Below are 15,862 nucleotides of genomic sequence, written 5' to 3' on the forward strand. Positions count from 1 at the left end.
ACCCCCATCCCCATACCAAATCCATTTCTGTCCCTACTCCCATCACACCCCCACCCTCATCCCCACATCTTTACCCCCATTCCCACTGGGAAGAGTTACTGGGAATCTCTGCACCAGCTGGGACTTGGGGAGAATGAATGTGAGGAACGGATCTTCACTGAGAGTTTGGGAATCCCTGCACCAGTGGGGAATTGGGGAGAGTTGATGGGAATCCCTGCACCGGTTGGGAAATGGAAGAATAAATGGGAATTTCTGCACCAGCTGGGACTTGGGTAGAATGAGAGGGAGGAATTGGCTCTGGGAATCTCTGCACCAGTTGGAGAAATGGGGGAGTTACTGGGAATCTCAGGGCCAGCTGGGAATTGGAAGAATGAATGGGATGAATCGGGCCACGCTGAGGATTTGGGAACCCCTGCACCAGTTGGGAAGTGGGGAGAATTAATGGGAAGCTCAGGGCCAGCTGAGGCTTGGAAGAATGAATGGGAGGAATTGGCTCTGCTGGCATAGGGGGCTCAAAGGGGGGGGGGGGAGGAGGGGGTGATGCTCCTTGCAGAGTTCTTTAACATTCCCGGGATTCCAGGAGAGGGTCGCAGCAAAGAGGAGAGGGGGGATGAAGTAAAAACCTCCTGACCATCAGCAGCAGTCGCAGCCGTGAGGCTGAAGGAGAACCTTTGGCTCTGAAAACACGAAATCCACGAAAGCCATTAACGCTGCCTTGAGAAAACAGAGGTGCAATGAAGGGGAGGGAGAGGTCTGTTGACTTTGGAAGCATTTCCCTGTGAGTTCTCTCTGCTGGGCACCAGGATGTGCTCAGATGGGGTTTCTGGGACGGAGGAGGGGGTGGAGAGGGGCGGATGCTGCAAAACATGGCTGCGAAACGATCAGAGAAGGGTAAAAAATAAATTAAAACAGAAGGGAAACTCCCAGCAGCGGGGAGGGAAACGCACCTCCAGCATTGCTGCAAATGGATTCAGGCGCCCGAGCTCCAACCCGGGGCGATCGTTCAGCTGCAAAAGGAGACTGAATGGCGTCAGGTTTTTGGGGGGTTATTATTCAGATTTTCGGTGTTGTTTTCAGGAGGAGTGAATTTCTGGGGGAGGAGTTCCGCGTCCTTGAAGGGTGAGGTCACTCGGGGTCATGCGTGCGTTTGGTTTCTCTCCAACCCGACGCAATCTCAGCTCTGCTCCCTTCAGTCTGCAAATGGATGCTCTCTTTTTTCTCCTGCTTTTTTTACCCCCCTTTTTGCAAAAAACACGAAGGAAAAAACTGCTGTTGTTAAGCTCAGAAATGTTCTCTCCCCTCTGTCTGAAAGCACAAAACCACCCAGGACGGGTTTGCACAAGCCCTGATCTGATCCAACCTGATCTCTCCTCCCTCTCTGTCCTGAATTTGGGCTCTGTGCGTTCACTGGGGCCCAGAACTGCAAAAAATGCACTGTTGCCTCTTTGCTGCAAAGCTGCCACGGCTGTCTGAGCTCTGAGCCGTTGGGGCGGGGGGTTGGAGTTTGGGTTTGGGTTTGGAACTGGTCCCACTGGGTTCTGGTCTCCTGATTGCTCTGGGTGTTGGTGGATAGGAACCGGTTCTGCTGGGTTCTTAGTTGTTGTTGTGGGTTTGGAACTGGTTCCATTGGGTTCTGCTCTCCTGATTGCTCTGGGTGTTGGCTGATGGGAACAGATTCTGCTGGGCTCTGCTCTCCTGATCACCCAGGTGTTGGGGGATGGAAGGAACATCAATGATGTTCTGGGTTTGGAATTGGTCCTGCTGGGTTCTGCTCTCCCGATTGCTCTGGGTGTTGGTGGATAGGAACTGGTGAACTGGTTCTGCTGGGTTCTTCGTTGTTGTTCTGGGTTTGGAATCGGTTCTGCTGGGTTCTGCTCTCCTGATCACCCCAGGTGCTGGTGGATGGAAGGAACATCACTGATGTTCTGGGTTTGGAACTGGTTCCGTTGGGTTCTGCTCTCCCAATTGCTCTGGGTGTTGATGGATAGGAACCGGTTCTGCTGGGTTCCTCGTTGTTGTTCTGGGTTTGGAACTGGTCCCATTGGGTTCTGCTCTCCTGATTGCTCTGGGTGTTGGCTGATGGGAACAGATTGGAATCCGTCCTGCTTGGGTTCTGCTCTCCTGATCACCCCAGGTGTTGGTCCTGAGGTTCTTCATTGGATTTAGAATTGGTCCCACTGGGTTCTGCTCTTCTGATCACTGAGGTGTTGGTGGATGGGAACCGGTTCTGCTGGGTTCTTCCTTGAAATTCTGGGGCTTTCTGCTGAGTTCTCTGCTGACATTCTGACAGCCCATCACTGCTGTTTGTGTGCTGGGCTCAGAGCGGAGCTTTAAACCCACTGCTCTCAGCACGGAACACCAAAGGGAAGGAGCGGGCAAATGAGGGTCCTAAAAGGATCCTGGAGACGAGCAGATCAGAAACGCATTGTGGGGAGGGAAGGATCAGCCCCTGTCACTCTGACAGCTTGGGTTTCTCCTTGTCATGATGGCACTGGAAGTCTGCGACCAAAGGCTTTGTCTCCAATGAGGATTTCTGGCTCTGTGTTATGTTCCCACTTCTCAGCACTCCTTGGTGGTTCTCTGCCACAAGGAGGTGACTCCATTAAACTTTAACCTTCCCAGGAGAGAACTCTGCTCCTGTGACGTTTTGCTGCTCAGAGGAACCACGTGAAGGGCGGTGGAACCTCTGCAGGTCACCCTCTTGCTCGGGAGGTTGTGGATTTACAACCAGCTGGTGATGCTCAGCTCTTCCCAATTCATTTGTATGCATTTTTTTTGGCGGCTTGCGTGAGCTCCGTGGCATCATTTCAGCCCGTGGAGGCTGCAGAATGAAGGGAGACCTTGAGGAGGTCGGTGTGATGCTCAGCTTCTGCCGGACCCCAGGGTTGCCCTGCTGACATTCCAACCTCTCCTCATCCATCGCTGCTCCTCCCGACCCGTTCCCACCTCTGCTGGTTCTGCTGGTGATTCCTCAGCCCTTCTGGTTCTGCTGGTGATTCCTCAGCCTTTCAGTTCAGCCTCAAATCTCCGTGATGAAGGCTGAGGAAGACCGCAGGTCTTAAGTGAGCAGCCGAGCACAGGTGGGTCCGGTGGGCCCAGTTTGTGCTTTATACTGGTGAAACCACCCCCCCCAGCCCGATGCCGACGGATCGGAACCGACTCCTTCCAGCCCACATTCAGAACCAGACTCCAGCTTCCATCAAGGAGGAGAGGACTCGGATTGGGGTGGATCCGGGATCCCGAAGGATCCGCCCAAGGGGAGGGGTCCAAGGAGGGAAGGGCTCATCGCAGCTCTGGCAAATTCGCCTTTGGGAGCCGTCGGCCTTAACGCCTCTCTGAAACTTTTCCACTCAGCTCTTTGGGTTTGGAAAGGCCCTTTGCCCCCCTCCCTCCCTCCCAAGATGGGGTTCTCCATATGGAACAGCTCTCCCTCTTCCCTGCGGCGGGGACAGCGATGCTAGAAGCGCGGTCTGGATGCAGTGGGTGTGTTTGCAGGTAAGAATGGCTTTATTTTGAAGAGAGAGCAAAAACTTTGTCCTTTTTTTTTTTCTTCACTTCTTTTTTCTGCCAGAAAGGAACCACAAACAACAACAACAAAAAAAAAAAGGAGCGGCGCTTTCAACCTTTGGCCCATCAATTTGCGCGGCGTGAAACAAATGGGACGGCGAGCCGGCTTGGGACAATGGGTCTATAAAAGGCAGTTTTAATTAGCACTGATTGTGGATCTGAGAGGTCCATCCCCGCTCCGTCCTCCCACACCTCCGGGGGGCTGAGCAGCGCCTCTCACATTCGTGGGAGGAAGGCAGGGATGGGAGGAGGGCCCCCCTCGTGCTGTGATTTCCAGCACAGAACCTCTTGAGCTCAGTGTGAATGGAGGGCAGCGGTTCTATGAGCGAGGAGAGGGGGGGGAGAGGGCTGGGAAGGGGGGAGAGGGCTGGGAAGGGGGGAAAGGGCTGGGAGGGGGGGGGGGGAAATGCGTTTTCATGGCCTCTCCGTGTGCCCCCACTGCGGTGTTTTCTCATTGAGAAAGGGAGCAGAGTTGGAGGAGTGCGTTCACTTCTGGTTTTGGCCATTCAACGCCGCTGTGGGTTGGGGGGCGAGGGGGGGGGAAATCCCATAAGATCCCATCACGGAGCGTGAAGAGCCGTGGGGAGGGGTCTGGGGGCTCCTCCAGATCCGCTGTGCATCACAGCAACAGATTTTGCTCACACTCTTCCTTTCCCCCCCATCGTGTTTTGCTTCGTGGCGTTGTTCTCTGCCACCGAGCGCCAAGGTCGCCTGGCTAATTAACTGCAGGGCGGTAATCAAGAGGCACAGCAGCTGCTGCTGCTTACTGGGGACGTACCCCCATCCCCCCCCTCCCGCCCCCCAGCTCAGTGTCACACCGATTCAATTCGCTGTTGGCTCAGAAGTTTGGGAGGAGGAGTTGGACTCAATGATCCCAATGGGTTCCTTTCAGTTCGGGATGCCCTACGAGGATCTCCCTTGGAAATGTTGAGGTTTCTCGAGTGAAAGCGTGGGGTGAGCAGCTGCTGTGCCAAAACGATGCCCACTGTGCCAGATGAATCCCCGTGGTTGTGGGGGGAAGGGCTTTAAATGGCAAAAAAAATAATGTCAGTAGGGTTGGATGGCAGAAAGATTGAATGGGGTTCAATGGCAAAAAACAAAAAGTGAGTGGGGTTTGATGGCAAAAAAACGTGAATGGGGTTGGATGTGAGTTGGATGGCATTTATGGCTTTGCTTCATGTCTGCACGGCTGGATCATTATGGGATGCTCTGAGCCCCAGTCCCACTGCAATCCCTTCCTCCCTGGGCATCCATGTGTGTCACCACGCAGTGACTTCAGCAGTGCTCTGCTGTCCTTTGGGGGTTCTGCTTTTCAAGCACTGGGTGGGAGCTGTGAGTTTGGAGCTGCTTTGCTGTCAGAATGGCCTCTCCCCAAATTCTACCTCCCAACCTGGAGCCTTCCTCCCTTCCTCCTTCATCCCAGTATAAATGTTCCCCTCTCCCCCCTTTCCCAGTATAAATGCTCCCCTCTCCACCCTTTCCCAGTATAAATGCTCCCCTCTCCCCCCTTTCCCAGTATAAATGCTCCCTTCTCCCCCCCTTTCCCAGCATAAATGCTCCCCTCTCCCCCCTTCCCCAGTATAAATGCTCCCCTCTCCCCCTTTTTCCCAGTATAAATGTACCTCTGTCTCCCCTTTTCCCAGCAGAGATCAAAAGTTCAGTGCAGTGCCAGACCTGACTGCGTTGTTTGCCCAATGCTGTGCTGGGTGCGGGCGATAACGAGCCTGATTAATGACCTCACCTCCCTGCTGCTAACGAGAGCTGCAGAGTCCCGGAATGCAGTCTGTGCTGGCAGGGGAGCAGAGGACGGAGTTGTTGGGACAGTGGGAGTCTGAGCTGCGTTTGGGGGGGGTTAAAGTGTTCAGTGGGGTGGGGTGGGGTGGGAGGGTCCTGACAGGTCAGCCTGGGAGGGGTTGGGTTCAAAAGGTCCTTACAGGCCAAACAGGGAATGGTTGAGTTGGAGGGGTCCTTGCGGGTCAACCAGGGAATGATTGGGTTGGAAGGGTCCCTATGGGTCAACTGGAGAATGGCTGGGGTGGGGTGGAAGGGTCCTTGCAGGACAGTCAGGGAATGGTTGAGTTGGAGGGGTCCTTCCAGGTCAACCATGGAACCAGGGAATGGTCGGGGTGGAGGGGTCCTTCCAGGTCAACCATGGAGTGCTTGGGGTGGAAGGGTCCTTCCAGGTCAACCATAGAACCAGGGAATGGTCGGGGTGGAGGGGTCCTTCCAGGTCAACCAGGGAGTGCTTGGGGTGGAAGGGTCCTTCCAGGTCAACCATGGAACCAGGGAATGGTCGGGGTGGAGGGGTCCTTCCAGGTCAACCATGGAGTGGTTGGGGGTGGAGGGGTCCTTCCAGCTCAACCATGGAGTGCTTGGGGTTGAAGGGTCCTTCCAGGTCAACCATAGAGTGTTTGGGGTTGAAGGGTCCTTCCAGGTCAACCATGGAGTGCTTGGGGTTGAAGGGTCCTTCCAGGTCAACCATGGAACCAGGGAATGGTTGGGGTGGAGGGGTCCTTCCAGCTCAACCATGGAGTGCTTGGGGTTGAAGGGTCCTTCCAGGTCAACCATAGAACCAGGGAATGGTCAGGGTGGAGGGGTCCTTCCAGGTCAACCATGGAGTGTTTGGGGTGGAAGGGTCCTTGCAGGTCATCTTTAGAAGCATAAAACCATAGAAATGGGGTTGAAGGAACAGGGGTCCAGTGCTGGGGAGTGGCACCTGATGGTCTTTCCAGGTCCCCTCCACCCTGGCCCATTCTGTGCTTTGCCAACCCCTCCATGTCAGGCCCTGCTTTTGCATCTGGGTGTCTGTAAGACGGGAAGGGAAATGATCAGAGTCCTTCCCAGGGGTTGGGCTCCATCCTCCCCACAGTTCCACTCTGACTCGGGATACCCTCTGGGTTCTGACACTTCCACATCTCCCCCTATGAGGTTTCCCCCCGATGTAATGAGTGTTGAATGACAGCACTGTTGCAGAGGGGATGGATGGAGAACTCATGGGTTGACCGCCGCAGGTATGGGGTGCTGGGAGTGACGTCATGGGTCTGCGAGGTTCTGTGATTCCGTGGTTCTTTGGTTCCATGGTTCTGTGAGGTTCTGTGGTTCTGTGAGGTTCCATGGTTCTGTCTGTGGTTCTGTGAGGTTTTCTGGTTCCATGGCTCTGTGGTTCCATGGCTCTGTGAGCTTCTGTGAGGTTCTGCGAGGTTCTGTGGTTCTGCAAGGTTCTCTGTTTCTGTCTGTGGTTCTGTGAGGTTCTGTGGTTCCATGGCTCTGTGAGGTTCTGTGAGGTTCCATGGTTCTGCGAGGTTCTCTGGTTCTGTCTGTGGTTCTGTGAGGTTCTGTGGTTCCATGGCTCTGTGGTTCCGTGGTTCTGTGAGGTTCTGTAAGGTTCCCTGGTTCTGTCTGTGGTTCTGTGAGATTCTGTGAGGTTCTGTGGTTCTGTGAGGTTTTCTGGTTCCATGGTTCTGTGGTTCCATGGCTCTGTGAGGTTCTGTGAGGTTCTGTGAGGTTCTGTGGTTCTGCGAGGTTCTCTGGTTCTGTCTGTGGTTCTGCGAGGTTCTCTGGTTCTGTCTGTGGTTCTGTGAGGTTCTGTGGTTCCATGGCTCTGTGGTTCCGTGGTTCTGTGAGGTTCTGTGAGGTTCTGTGAGGTTCTGTGGTTCTGTGAGGTTCTGTGGTTCCATGGCTCTGTGTGGTTCTGTGTGGTTCTGTGAGGTTCTGTGAGGTTCTGTGAGGTTCTGTGAGGTTTTCTGGTTCCATGGCTCTGTGGTTCTATGGCTCTGTGAGGTTCTGTGAGGTTCTTTGAGGTTCTCTGGTTCTGAGGTTCTGTGAGGTTCTGTGGTTCTGCGAGGTTCTCTGGTTCTGTCTGTGGTTCTGTGTGGTTCTGTGGTTCCATGGCTCTGTGGTTCCGTGGTTCTGTGAGGTTCTGTGAGGTTCTGTGGTTCTGTGAGGTTCTGTGGTTCCATGGCTCTGTGTGGTTCTGTGAGGTTCTGTGAGGTTCTGTGGTTCTGCGAGGTTCTCTGGTTCTGTCTCTGGTTCTGTGTGGTTCTGTGGTTCCATGGCTCTGTGGTTCTGTGAGGTTCTGTGAGGTTCTGTGAGGTTCTGTGAGGTTCTGTGAGGTTCTGTAAGGTTCCCTGGTTCTGTCTGTGGTTCCGTGGTTCTGTGAGATCCTGTGAGGTTCCATGGTTCTGTGAGGCCCTGTGAGGTTCTGTAATTCCATGGTTCTGTGAGCTTCTGTGAGCTTCTGTGAGCTTCTGTGAGGTTCCATGGTTCTGCGAGGTTCTCTGGTTCTGTCTGTGGTTCTGTGAGGTTCTGTGAGGTTCCATGATTCTGAGGTTCTGTGAGGTTCTCTGGTTCTGAGGTTCTGTGAGGTTCTGTGGTTCCATGGCTCTGTGAGGTTCTGTGGTTCTGCGAGGTTCTCTGGTTCTGTGAGGTTCTGTGAGGTTCTGTGAGGTTCTGTGAGGTTCTGTGGTTCTGCGAGGTTCTCTGGTTCTGTCTGTGGTTCTGTGAGGTTCTGTGGTTCCATGGCTCTGTGAGGCTCCATGAGGTTCTGTGGTTCCATGGCTCTGTGAGGTTCTGCGAGGTTCTCTGGTTCTGTCTGTGGTTCTGTGAGGTTCTATGGTTCCACTGTTCTGTGAGGTTCCATGGTTCTGTGGCTCTGTGAGGTTCCGTGAGGTTCTGTGAAATTCTGTGGCTCCATGGTTCTGTGAGGTTCTGTGAGGTTCCATGATTCTGAGGTTCTATGAGGTTCTCTGGTTCCGAGGTTCTGTGAGGTTCTGTTTGTGAGGTTCCATGGATCTCTGGTTCCATGGTCCTGTGAGGTCCTGTGAGGTTCTGTGAGGTCCTGTGAGGTTCTTTGAGGTTCCGTGGTTCCGTGACTCTGCAGATTGGGCCGTAGGGGCGCTCAGTGCTGCTGCACAACGTGGTTTCCTCCCTGAGGGGCTTCTTATGGGGGCCTTTTTGGGGTGCACTGCTCTATACCTCCCTTACAGGACCCTTCCAACCCAACCCATTCCATGCTTCCGTGACCTTTAAGGACCCTTTCAACCCAACCCATTTTATGCTTCTATGACCTTTAAGGACCCTTCCAACCCAACCCATTTTATGCTTCTATGACCTTTAAGGACCCTTCCAATCCACTCCGTGGTTCTGTGGTTTTTTTTAAGGACCCCTCCAACCCATTCTAAAGTTCTCTGACCTTTAAGGACCCTTCCAACCCAACCATTCAATATTCCTATGGTTGTAAATGACCCTTCCAACCCATTCTATGCTTCTATGATCTTTAAGGACCCTCCCAACCCAACCCATTCTGTGCTCCTATGATCTTTAAGGACCCTTCCAACCCAACCCATTGTTTGGTTCTGTGATCTTTAAGGACCCTTCCAACCCAACCCATTCTATGCTTCTGTGATATTTAAGGACCCTTCCAACCCATTCTGTGCTCCTATGATCTTTAAGGACCCTTCCAACCCAACCCATTCTATGCTTCTTTGATCTTAAAGGACCCTTCCAACCCAACCCATTCTATGCTTCTATGCTCTTTAAGGACCCTTCCAACCCAACCCATTCTGTGCTCCTATGATCTTTAAGGACCCTTCCAACCCAACCCATTCTATGCTTCTATGATCTTTAAGGACCTTTCCAACCCAACCCATTCTATGCTTCTATGATCTTAAAGGACCTTTCCAACCCAACCCATTCTGTGCTTCTATGATCTTTAAGGACCCTTCCAACCCAACCCATTCTATGCTTCTATGGTCTTAAAGGATCCTTCCAACCCATTCTACGGCTCCGTGATTTTTTTTTTTAAGGACCCTTCCAACCTACCCTAAAGTTCTTTGACCTTTAAGGACCCTTCCAACCCATTCCATAGTTCTACAGCCTTCCAGGACCCCCCCAAACCAATCTTTTGACATTTCTACCACCTCCCAGAACCCCACCCCACTCGTCAGCTTTCCCCCATCCCTCCCCACCCCCCAACCACACCGTCCCCGTGCTCGCCCCCCCTCTCACCACTTTCTCCCCCCACCTTCCAGGCCGGCGGCCATGAAGCACTGTTACTACAACGAGTCGGTGGGTTTCTTCTACAACAACAGCCGGAAGGAGCTCACCACCTACTGGAGGACCAAAGATGTCCTGGTGGTGGCCCTGGGTCTCACTGTCAGCATCATCGTCCTCCTCACCAACCTCCTGGTCATCGCCGCCATCATCATCAACCGCCGCTTCCATTACCCCATCTATTACCTCCTGGGCAACCTGGCAGCCGCCGACCTCTTTGCTGGCATTGCTTACATGTTCCTCATGTTCCACACGGGGCCGAGGACGGCCGAACTCTCCCTGAAGACCTGGTTTATCCGGCAGAGCCTCCTGGACACCAGTCTGACCGCTTCGGTGGTCAACCTCTTGGCCATCGCGGTGGAGAGGCACCAGACGGTGCTGACCATGCAGCTCCACAGCAAGATGTCCAACCAACGCGTCATGATCCTCATCTTCTGCATCTGGGCCACGGCTCTGCTGCTGGGGTTGATCCCATCCTACGGTTGGCACTGCCTGTGCGCCCTGGAGGAGTGCTCCAGCATGGCCCCGCTCTACAGCCGCAGCTACCTGACCTTCTGGGCCATCTCCAACCTCCTCGTCTTCCTCCTCATGGCGGTGGTCTACGCCCACATCTTCATCTACGTCAAGAGGAAGATGGGGCGGATGTCGGCGCACACCTCCTTCCACCCGCGCTACAGGGAGACCGTGGTCGGCCTCGTCAAGACGGTCACCATCATCCTCGGTGAGTTGGGGGGTCGCGGCTCACTGACATTCCCACCGAGGTTGTGGGGCTGTTCCGGCACTCCCTCTTTTCCCTGAGAGGCTGTGGGGTCACTACAGCGTTCCCTTGGGGGTTGGGGTCACTGCAGTCTTCCCCTTGGGGGGTTGTGGGGTCATTACAGTGCTCCCTCTGTACCCCAGGGCTTGGGGGTCACTACAGTGTTCTCTCGGGGGCTGGGGATCTCTATAGCATTCTCTCCTTCCCCCCAGGGGTTATGGGGTCACTACAGAGCTCCTTCAGGGGCTGGGGGTCACTACAGTGCTCTCTCCTTCCCCCCAGGAGTTATGGGGTCTCTACAGAACTCCCTTCTTTCCCACCAGGGGTTTTGGTATAACTACAGCGTTCCCTTGGGGGTTGTGGGGTCACTACAGCACCCCCCCCTCCCCCCCCCCCATGTCACTGCAGTGCCCCCTGCTTTCCCCTCAGGAGTTGTGGGGTCACAACAGCATTTTCTCAGGGGTTGGGGGTCACTACAGTGCTCCCTCCATCCCCCCGTGGGTTGCAGGGAGGAGATCTGCTGAGGGATGAACCCACAGATCTATGGGGGCAGGAAGGGATCTAAGGAAGCCATGTTTCTCCTTTTCACTCTTTTCCCCCACCCTAAAACTCCACAATTCCACCCCATATCCCTATGGGGAGCGGGGCAGGAAGCCGTATCTTCCCCATCTCACTTTTCCCCCACCCTAAAACACAGCGATCCCATTGCTCACCCCTATTGGATGTACCCAGGTAGGGCCACGTTTCCCCATTTCACTCCTTTCCCCCACCCTAAAACAGCACAATCCCATCAGTCACCCCTATGAGGAGTCCCTGGGTGAATCCCGACGCCGTCTTTCCCCATTCACCTCTTTTTCCCCGAACCTAAAACCCTTCGATTCCACCCAACACCCCAAGGGAAGCCCCAGGGTTGGGGCAGGAACCCACCTTTCCTCTAACTAGAGGGTGGTGGTCAATGGCTCTATGTCCAGGTGGAGGCCGGTAACAAGTGGTGTCCCCCAAGGGTCTGTCTTGGGACCGGTGCTCTTTAACATCTTTATTAATGACATCGATGAGGGAATTGAGTGCACCCTCAGCAATTTGCTGACGACACCAAGCTGAGTGGTGCGGTTGATACGGTGCAAGGAAGGGATGCCATTCAGAGGGACCTCGACAGGCTGGAGGGCTGGGCTCGGGTGAACCTGATGAGGTTCAATGAGGTTTGCATTTGGGCTGGAAGAACCCCAGGCACCTGTAGAGGCTGGGAGGAGTGGGCCTGGAGAGCAGCTCGGCAGAGAAGGACCTGGGGGTCCTGATGGACGAGAGACTGAACATGAGCCAGCAGTGCGCAGCTCGAAAGGCAAATGGGATCCTGGGCTCCATCAGGAGAGGGGTGGCCAGCAGGGACAGGGAGGTGATCGTCCCTCTCTACTCGGCTCTTGTGAGGCCCCATCTGGAGTCCTGTGTCCAGGTGTGGAGCCCTCAGTACAAGAAAGACATTGAGATTGTGGAAAGGGTCCAGAGGAGGGCGACTAAGATGATGAGGGGGCTGTATAGGGGGCAATAAGGGGGGATGGGGGGCACTGGGGTCGTTATAGGGAGCTGTGAGGGGGGAATGGGGTTGGTATGGGGGATGGGGGGATTTGGAAAGGGTCCAGAGGAGGGCGACTAAGATGATCAGGGGGCTGGAGCAGCTCCCCTATGAGGACAGGCTGAGGGAGTTGGGCTTGTTCAGCCTGGAGAAGAGAAGGCTGCGGGGTGACCTCATGGCAGCCTATCAATACCTGAAGGGAACCTACAGCCAGGAGGGGAGTAAACTCTTCCAAAGGGCTGACAACAGCAGGACTAGGGGAAATGGATCCAAGTTGAAGGAGGGAAGATTGAGGTTGGATGTTAGGGGGAAGTTCTTTACTAGGAGAGTGGTTGGGCCCTGGAACGGGCTGCCCAGGGAGGTTGTGGATGCCCCGTCCTTGGACGTGTTCAAGGCCAGGTTGGACGGGGTCCTGGGCAACCTGATCTGAATGTGGATGTTTGGTGGCCCTGCCAGGCAGGGGGTTGGAACTGCATGATCCTTGGGGTCCCTTCCAACCCGGGTGATTCTGTGTGATTCTAACGGGGGATGGGGTTCCATCTCTCTCTGCAGGTGCCTTCCTGATCTGTTGGACCCCCGGGCAGGTGGTGCTGCTGTTGGACGGGTTGGGTTGTAAGAGCTGCAACGTTTTGGCCGTGGAGAAATACGTCCTCCTGTTGGCTGAGATCAACTCCTTGATCAACGCCATCGTTTATTCCTATCGGGACAACGAGATGAGGAGCACCTTCCGGAGGATCCTCTGCTCCATCTGCTATCGGAATCCCAAATACACCCCCACGGCTGTGAAACCCAACGGGGCTGACCGTGGGTCGCTGTCACTCAATGGGCATTTCACGGTGGATTCCTCCATTTGAGACGTTGGGGCCGCGCTCGTTTTCTGACCGTGGGAACGGAGGGGGAATCCCTCCGGTGGGAGACATTGCACTGCGGGGTGAGGATCCCCATAAACACCCCTCAAAGGATGCTTTTATAAGGGACCACCGCGCGGTTTGTTAATTAGCGTGCTTAATTAAAGGCTGTTTCTAAAGCTGCGTTGATTTCTACAGGTGAGCTGCAGCTCTCTGTATTATTATTATTGTTTTTTTGCGGGGGGGGTCTGCAGTACCTTCAGAATCAGTTCTTCCAATGGTTGTGTGGCCCCCCAAAACCCGAACTCTTCACTTCAACCCATTGCAGAGTGATTCCCAAAGTGACCCAAGTTGTGTTCCAGCCTCTCCAGGAGAAGAACGGATTCTTCTCAATGTCTCTTTGGAGAGGAATGTGCCAGAATTCCATCTGGAGCAGCAGATTCCCCCTCTCTGAGTGTCTGTTCTGGAATTTCAGAGCACTGTGGGGTTTTTGGGGGGGGCTCTTTGTTCCTAAAATGGAGAGCGGTGCTGTCGTGCTTCTGTTCTGCTCAGCGATGCCTCGCACCATTCATAACTTCAGTGCCCATTCATAAATGTGTGGTGAGTTCTCAGCGATACCAAACGCCATTCACAGCTTCAGTGCCCATTCATAAATGTGTGATGAGTTCCCAGCGATACCAAACGCCATTCACAGCTTTCGTGCCCATTCATAAATGTGTGATGAGTTCCCAGCGATGCCACGCACCGTTCACAAATCCAGGGCCCACTCATGAATGTGGAGTGAATTCTTCTCAGCGATACCATGCGCCATTCACAGCTTCAGTGCCCATTCATAAACGTGTGATGAGTTCCCAGCGATGCCATGCGCCGTTCACAGCTTTCGTGCCCATTCATAAATGTGTGGTGAGTTCCCAGCGATGCCACGCGCCGTTCACAAATCCAGGGCCCATTCATAAACGTGGGGTGAGTTCTCCTCAGTGATGCCATGCGCCATGGTGGATGGAAGGATGGAGGGATGGATGGAGGGGTGGAGGGAGGGATGGAAGGAAGGAGGGATGGATGGAGGGATGGAGGGAGGGATGGAGGGAGGGATGGAAGGAGGGATGGAGGGAGGGATGGAGGATGGATGGAAGGAAGGAGGGATGGATGGAGGGATGGAGGGAGGGATGGAAGGAAGGAGGGATGGATGGAGGGATATAGGAAGGGATGGAAGGAGGGATGGAAGGAAGGAGGGATGGATGGAGGGGTGGAAGGGGGGATGGAAGGGGGGATGGATGGAGAGGTGGATGATGGATGAAAAGAGGGAGGGATGGAAGGGGGGAGGGATGGAAGGAGGGATGGATGGAGGGATGGAAGGAGGGATGGAAGGAGGGAGGGATGGAGGGAGAGATGGAGAGGTGGAGGATGGATGAGAAGAGGGAGGGATGGAATGAGGGATGGAGGGAGGGATGGAAGGAGGGATGGAAGGAGGGAGGGATGGATGGAGGGGTGGAAAGAGGGATGGAAGAAGGGATGGATAAAGAGATGTAAGGAAGGAGGGATGGAAGGAGGGATGGATGGATGGAGGGATGGATGGAGGGGTGGAAGGGGGGATGGAAGGGGGGATGGATGGAGAGGTGGATGATGGATGAAAAGAGGGAGGGATGGAAGGGGGGAGGGATGGAAGGAGGGATGGATGGAGGGATGGAAGGAGGGATGGAAGGAGGGAGGGATGGAGGGAGAGATGGAGAGGTGGAGGATGGATGAGAAGAGGGAGGGATGGAATGAGGGATGGAGGGAGGGATGGAAGGAGGGATGGAAGGAGGGAGGGATGGATGGAGGGGTGGAAAGAGGGATGGAAGAAGGGATGGATAAAGAGATGTAAGGAAGGAGGGATGGAAGGAGGGATGGATGGATGGAGGGATGGAAGGGGGGAGGGATGGAAGGAGGGATGGATGGATGGAGGGATGGAAGGAGGGATGGAAGGAGGGAGGGATGGAAGGGGGGAGGGATGGAAGGAGGGATGGAAGGACGAGGAATGGAGGGATGGATGGAGGGATGGAAGAAGGGATGGATAAAGGGATGTAAGGAAGGAGGGATGGAAGGAGGAATGGATGGATGGAGGGATGGAAGGGGGGAGGGATGGAAGGAGGGATGGATGGATGGAGGGATGGAAGGAGGGATGGAAGGAGGGAGGGATGGAGGGAGAGATGGAGAGGTGGAGGATGGATGAAAAGAGGGAGGGATGGAAGGGGGGAGGGATGGAAGGAGGGATGGAAGGAGGAGGAATGGAGGGATGGATGGAGGGATGGATGGAAGGAGGGATGGATGGATGGAGGGATGGAAGGGGGGAGGAATGGAAGGAGGGATGGATGGATGGAAGAAGGGATGGATAAAGAGATGTAAGGAAGGAGGGGTGGAAGGAGGGATGGATGGATGGAGGGATGGAAGGGGGGAGGGATGGAAGGAGGGATGGATGGATGGAGGGATGGAAGGAGGGATGGAAGGACAAGGAATGGAGGGATGGATGGAGGGATGGAAGGAGGGATGGATGGAAAGAGGGATGGATGGAAGAAGGGATGGATAAAGAGATGTAAGGAAGGAGGGGTGGAAGGAGGGATGGGAGGGGGAATGGATGAATACTGACCTGGATGCTTGCATCCATTACAATTTGCTGCTCTGCTTTTGAGACAGATTGCTGGAGTGTCTCTGTGAGCACCTTGGAGGGATTGCGGCCTCCAGAAAGAGATTAGGAAGAGATTCCATTATTTCCATCCCATAATCTTAGGAGACTTTTCAAACACTGCCACCAATCTTTCGATGCTCTGTAAATCCCTGCAGCATTTGCTCCATCAGCTCAGTCCACATAGATGACGAGAGTCACTGGATCACAGGATGGGTTGGGATGGAGGGAACTAAAAAAGACCATTGGCTCCCACAGAGTCCCTTCAACCCCATTTATATGATCTCGTGGTTCTAAGGGTGATCTTCAAGGACCCTTCCAACCCAATCACTCCCTGGTTAACCTGCAAGGACCCTTCCAGCCCTGGATCCCTTATCAGTCCTTTGACCCCTTATCAATTTCTTGAT

The 15,862-nt window shown here is 54.4% G+C and overlaps 1 protein-coding gene across 1 annotated transcript; it reads left to right on the forward strand.

The window, feature by feature from the left end:
• Positions 1 to 2,780: 2,780 nt before the first annotated feature.
• Positions 2,781 to 13,034, forward strand: LPAR2 (lysophosphatidic acid receptor 2). Its single transcript, XM_048930170.1, has 3 exons — positions 2,781 to 3,495; positions 9,597 to 10,339; positions 12,498 to 13,034. The coding sequence occupies exons 1-3, from the start codon at positions 3,416 to 3,418 to the stop codon at positions 12,797 to 12,799; spliced, it is 1,125 nt and encodes a 374-aa protein (XP_048786127.1). The 5' UTR covers positions 2,781 to 3,415; the 3' UTR covers positions 12,800 to 13,034.
• Positions 13,035 to 15,862: the final 2,828 nt, after the last annotated feature.

This window comes from Lagopus muta, chromosome 34, assembly GCF_023343835.1.
Source record: "Lagopus muta isolate bLagMut1 chromosome 34, bLagMut1 primary, whole genome shotgun sequence".
Taxonomy (NCBI): domain Eukaryota; kingdom Metazoa; phylum Chordata; class Aves; order Galliformes; family Phasianidae; genus Lagopus; species Lagopus muta.

Excerpts from the sequence above, each read along its gene's own strand:
- LPAR2 (XM_048930170.1), top strand. The coding sequence starts at position 3,416 with ATGGAACAGCTCTCCCTCTTCCCTGCGGCGGGGACAGCGATGCTAGAA. Across the intron at positions 3,496-9,596 it reads TGCAGTGGGTGTGTTTGCAG|GCCGGCGGCCATGAAGCACT; the intron begins GTAAGAATGGCT and ends CCCACCTTCCAG. Across the intron at positions 10,340-12,497 it reads GACGGTCACCATCATCCTCG|GTGCCTTCCTGATCTGTTGG; the intron begins GTGAGTTGGGGG and ends CTCTCTCTGCAG.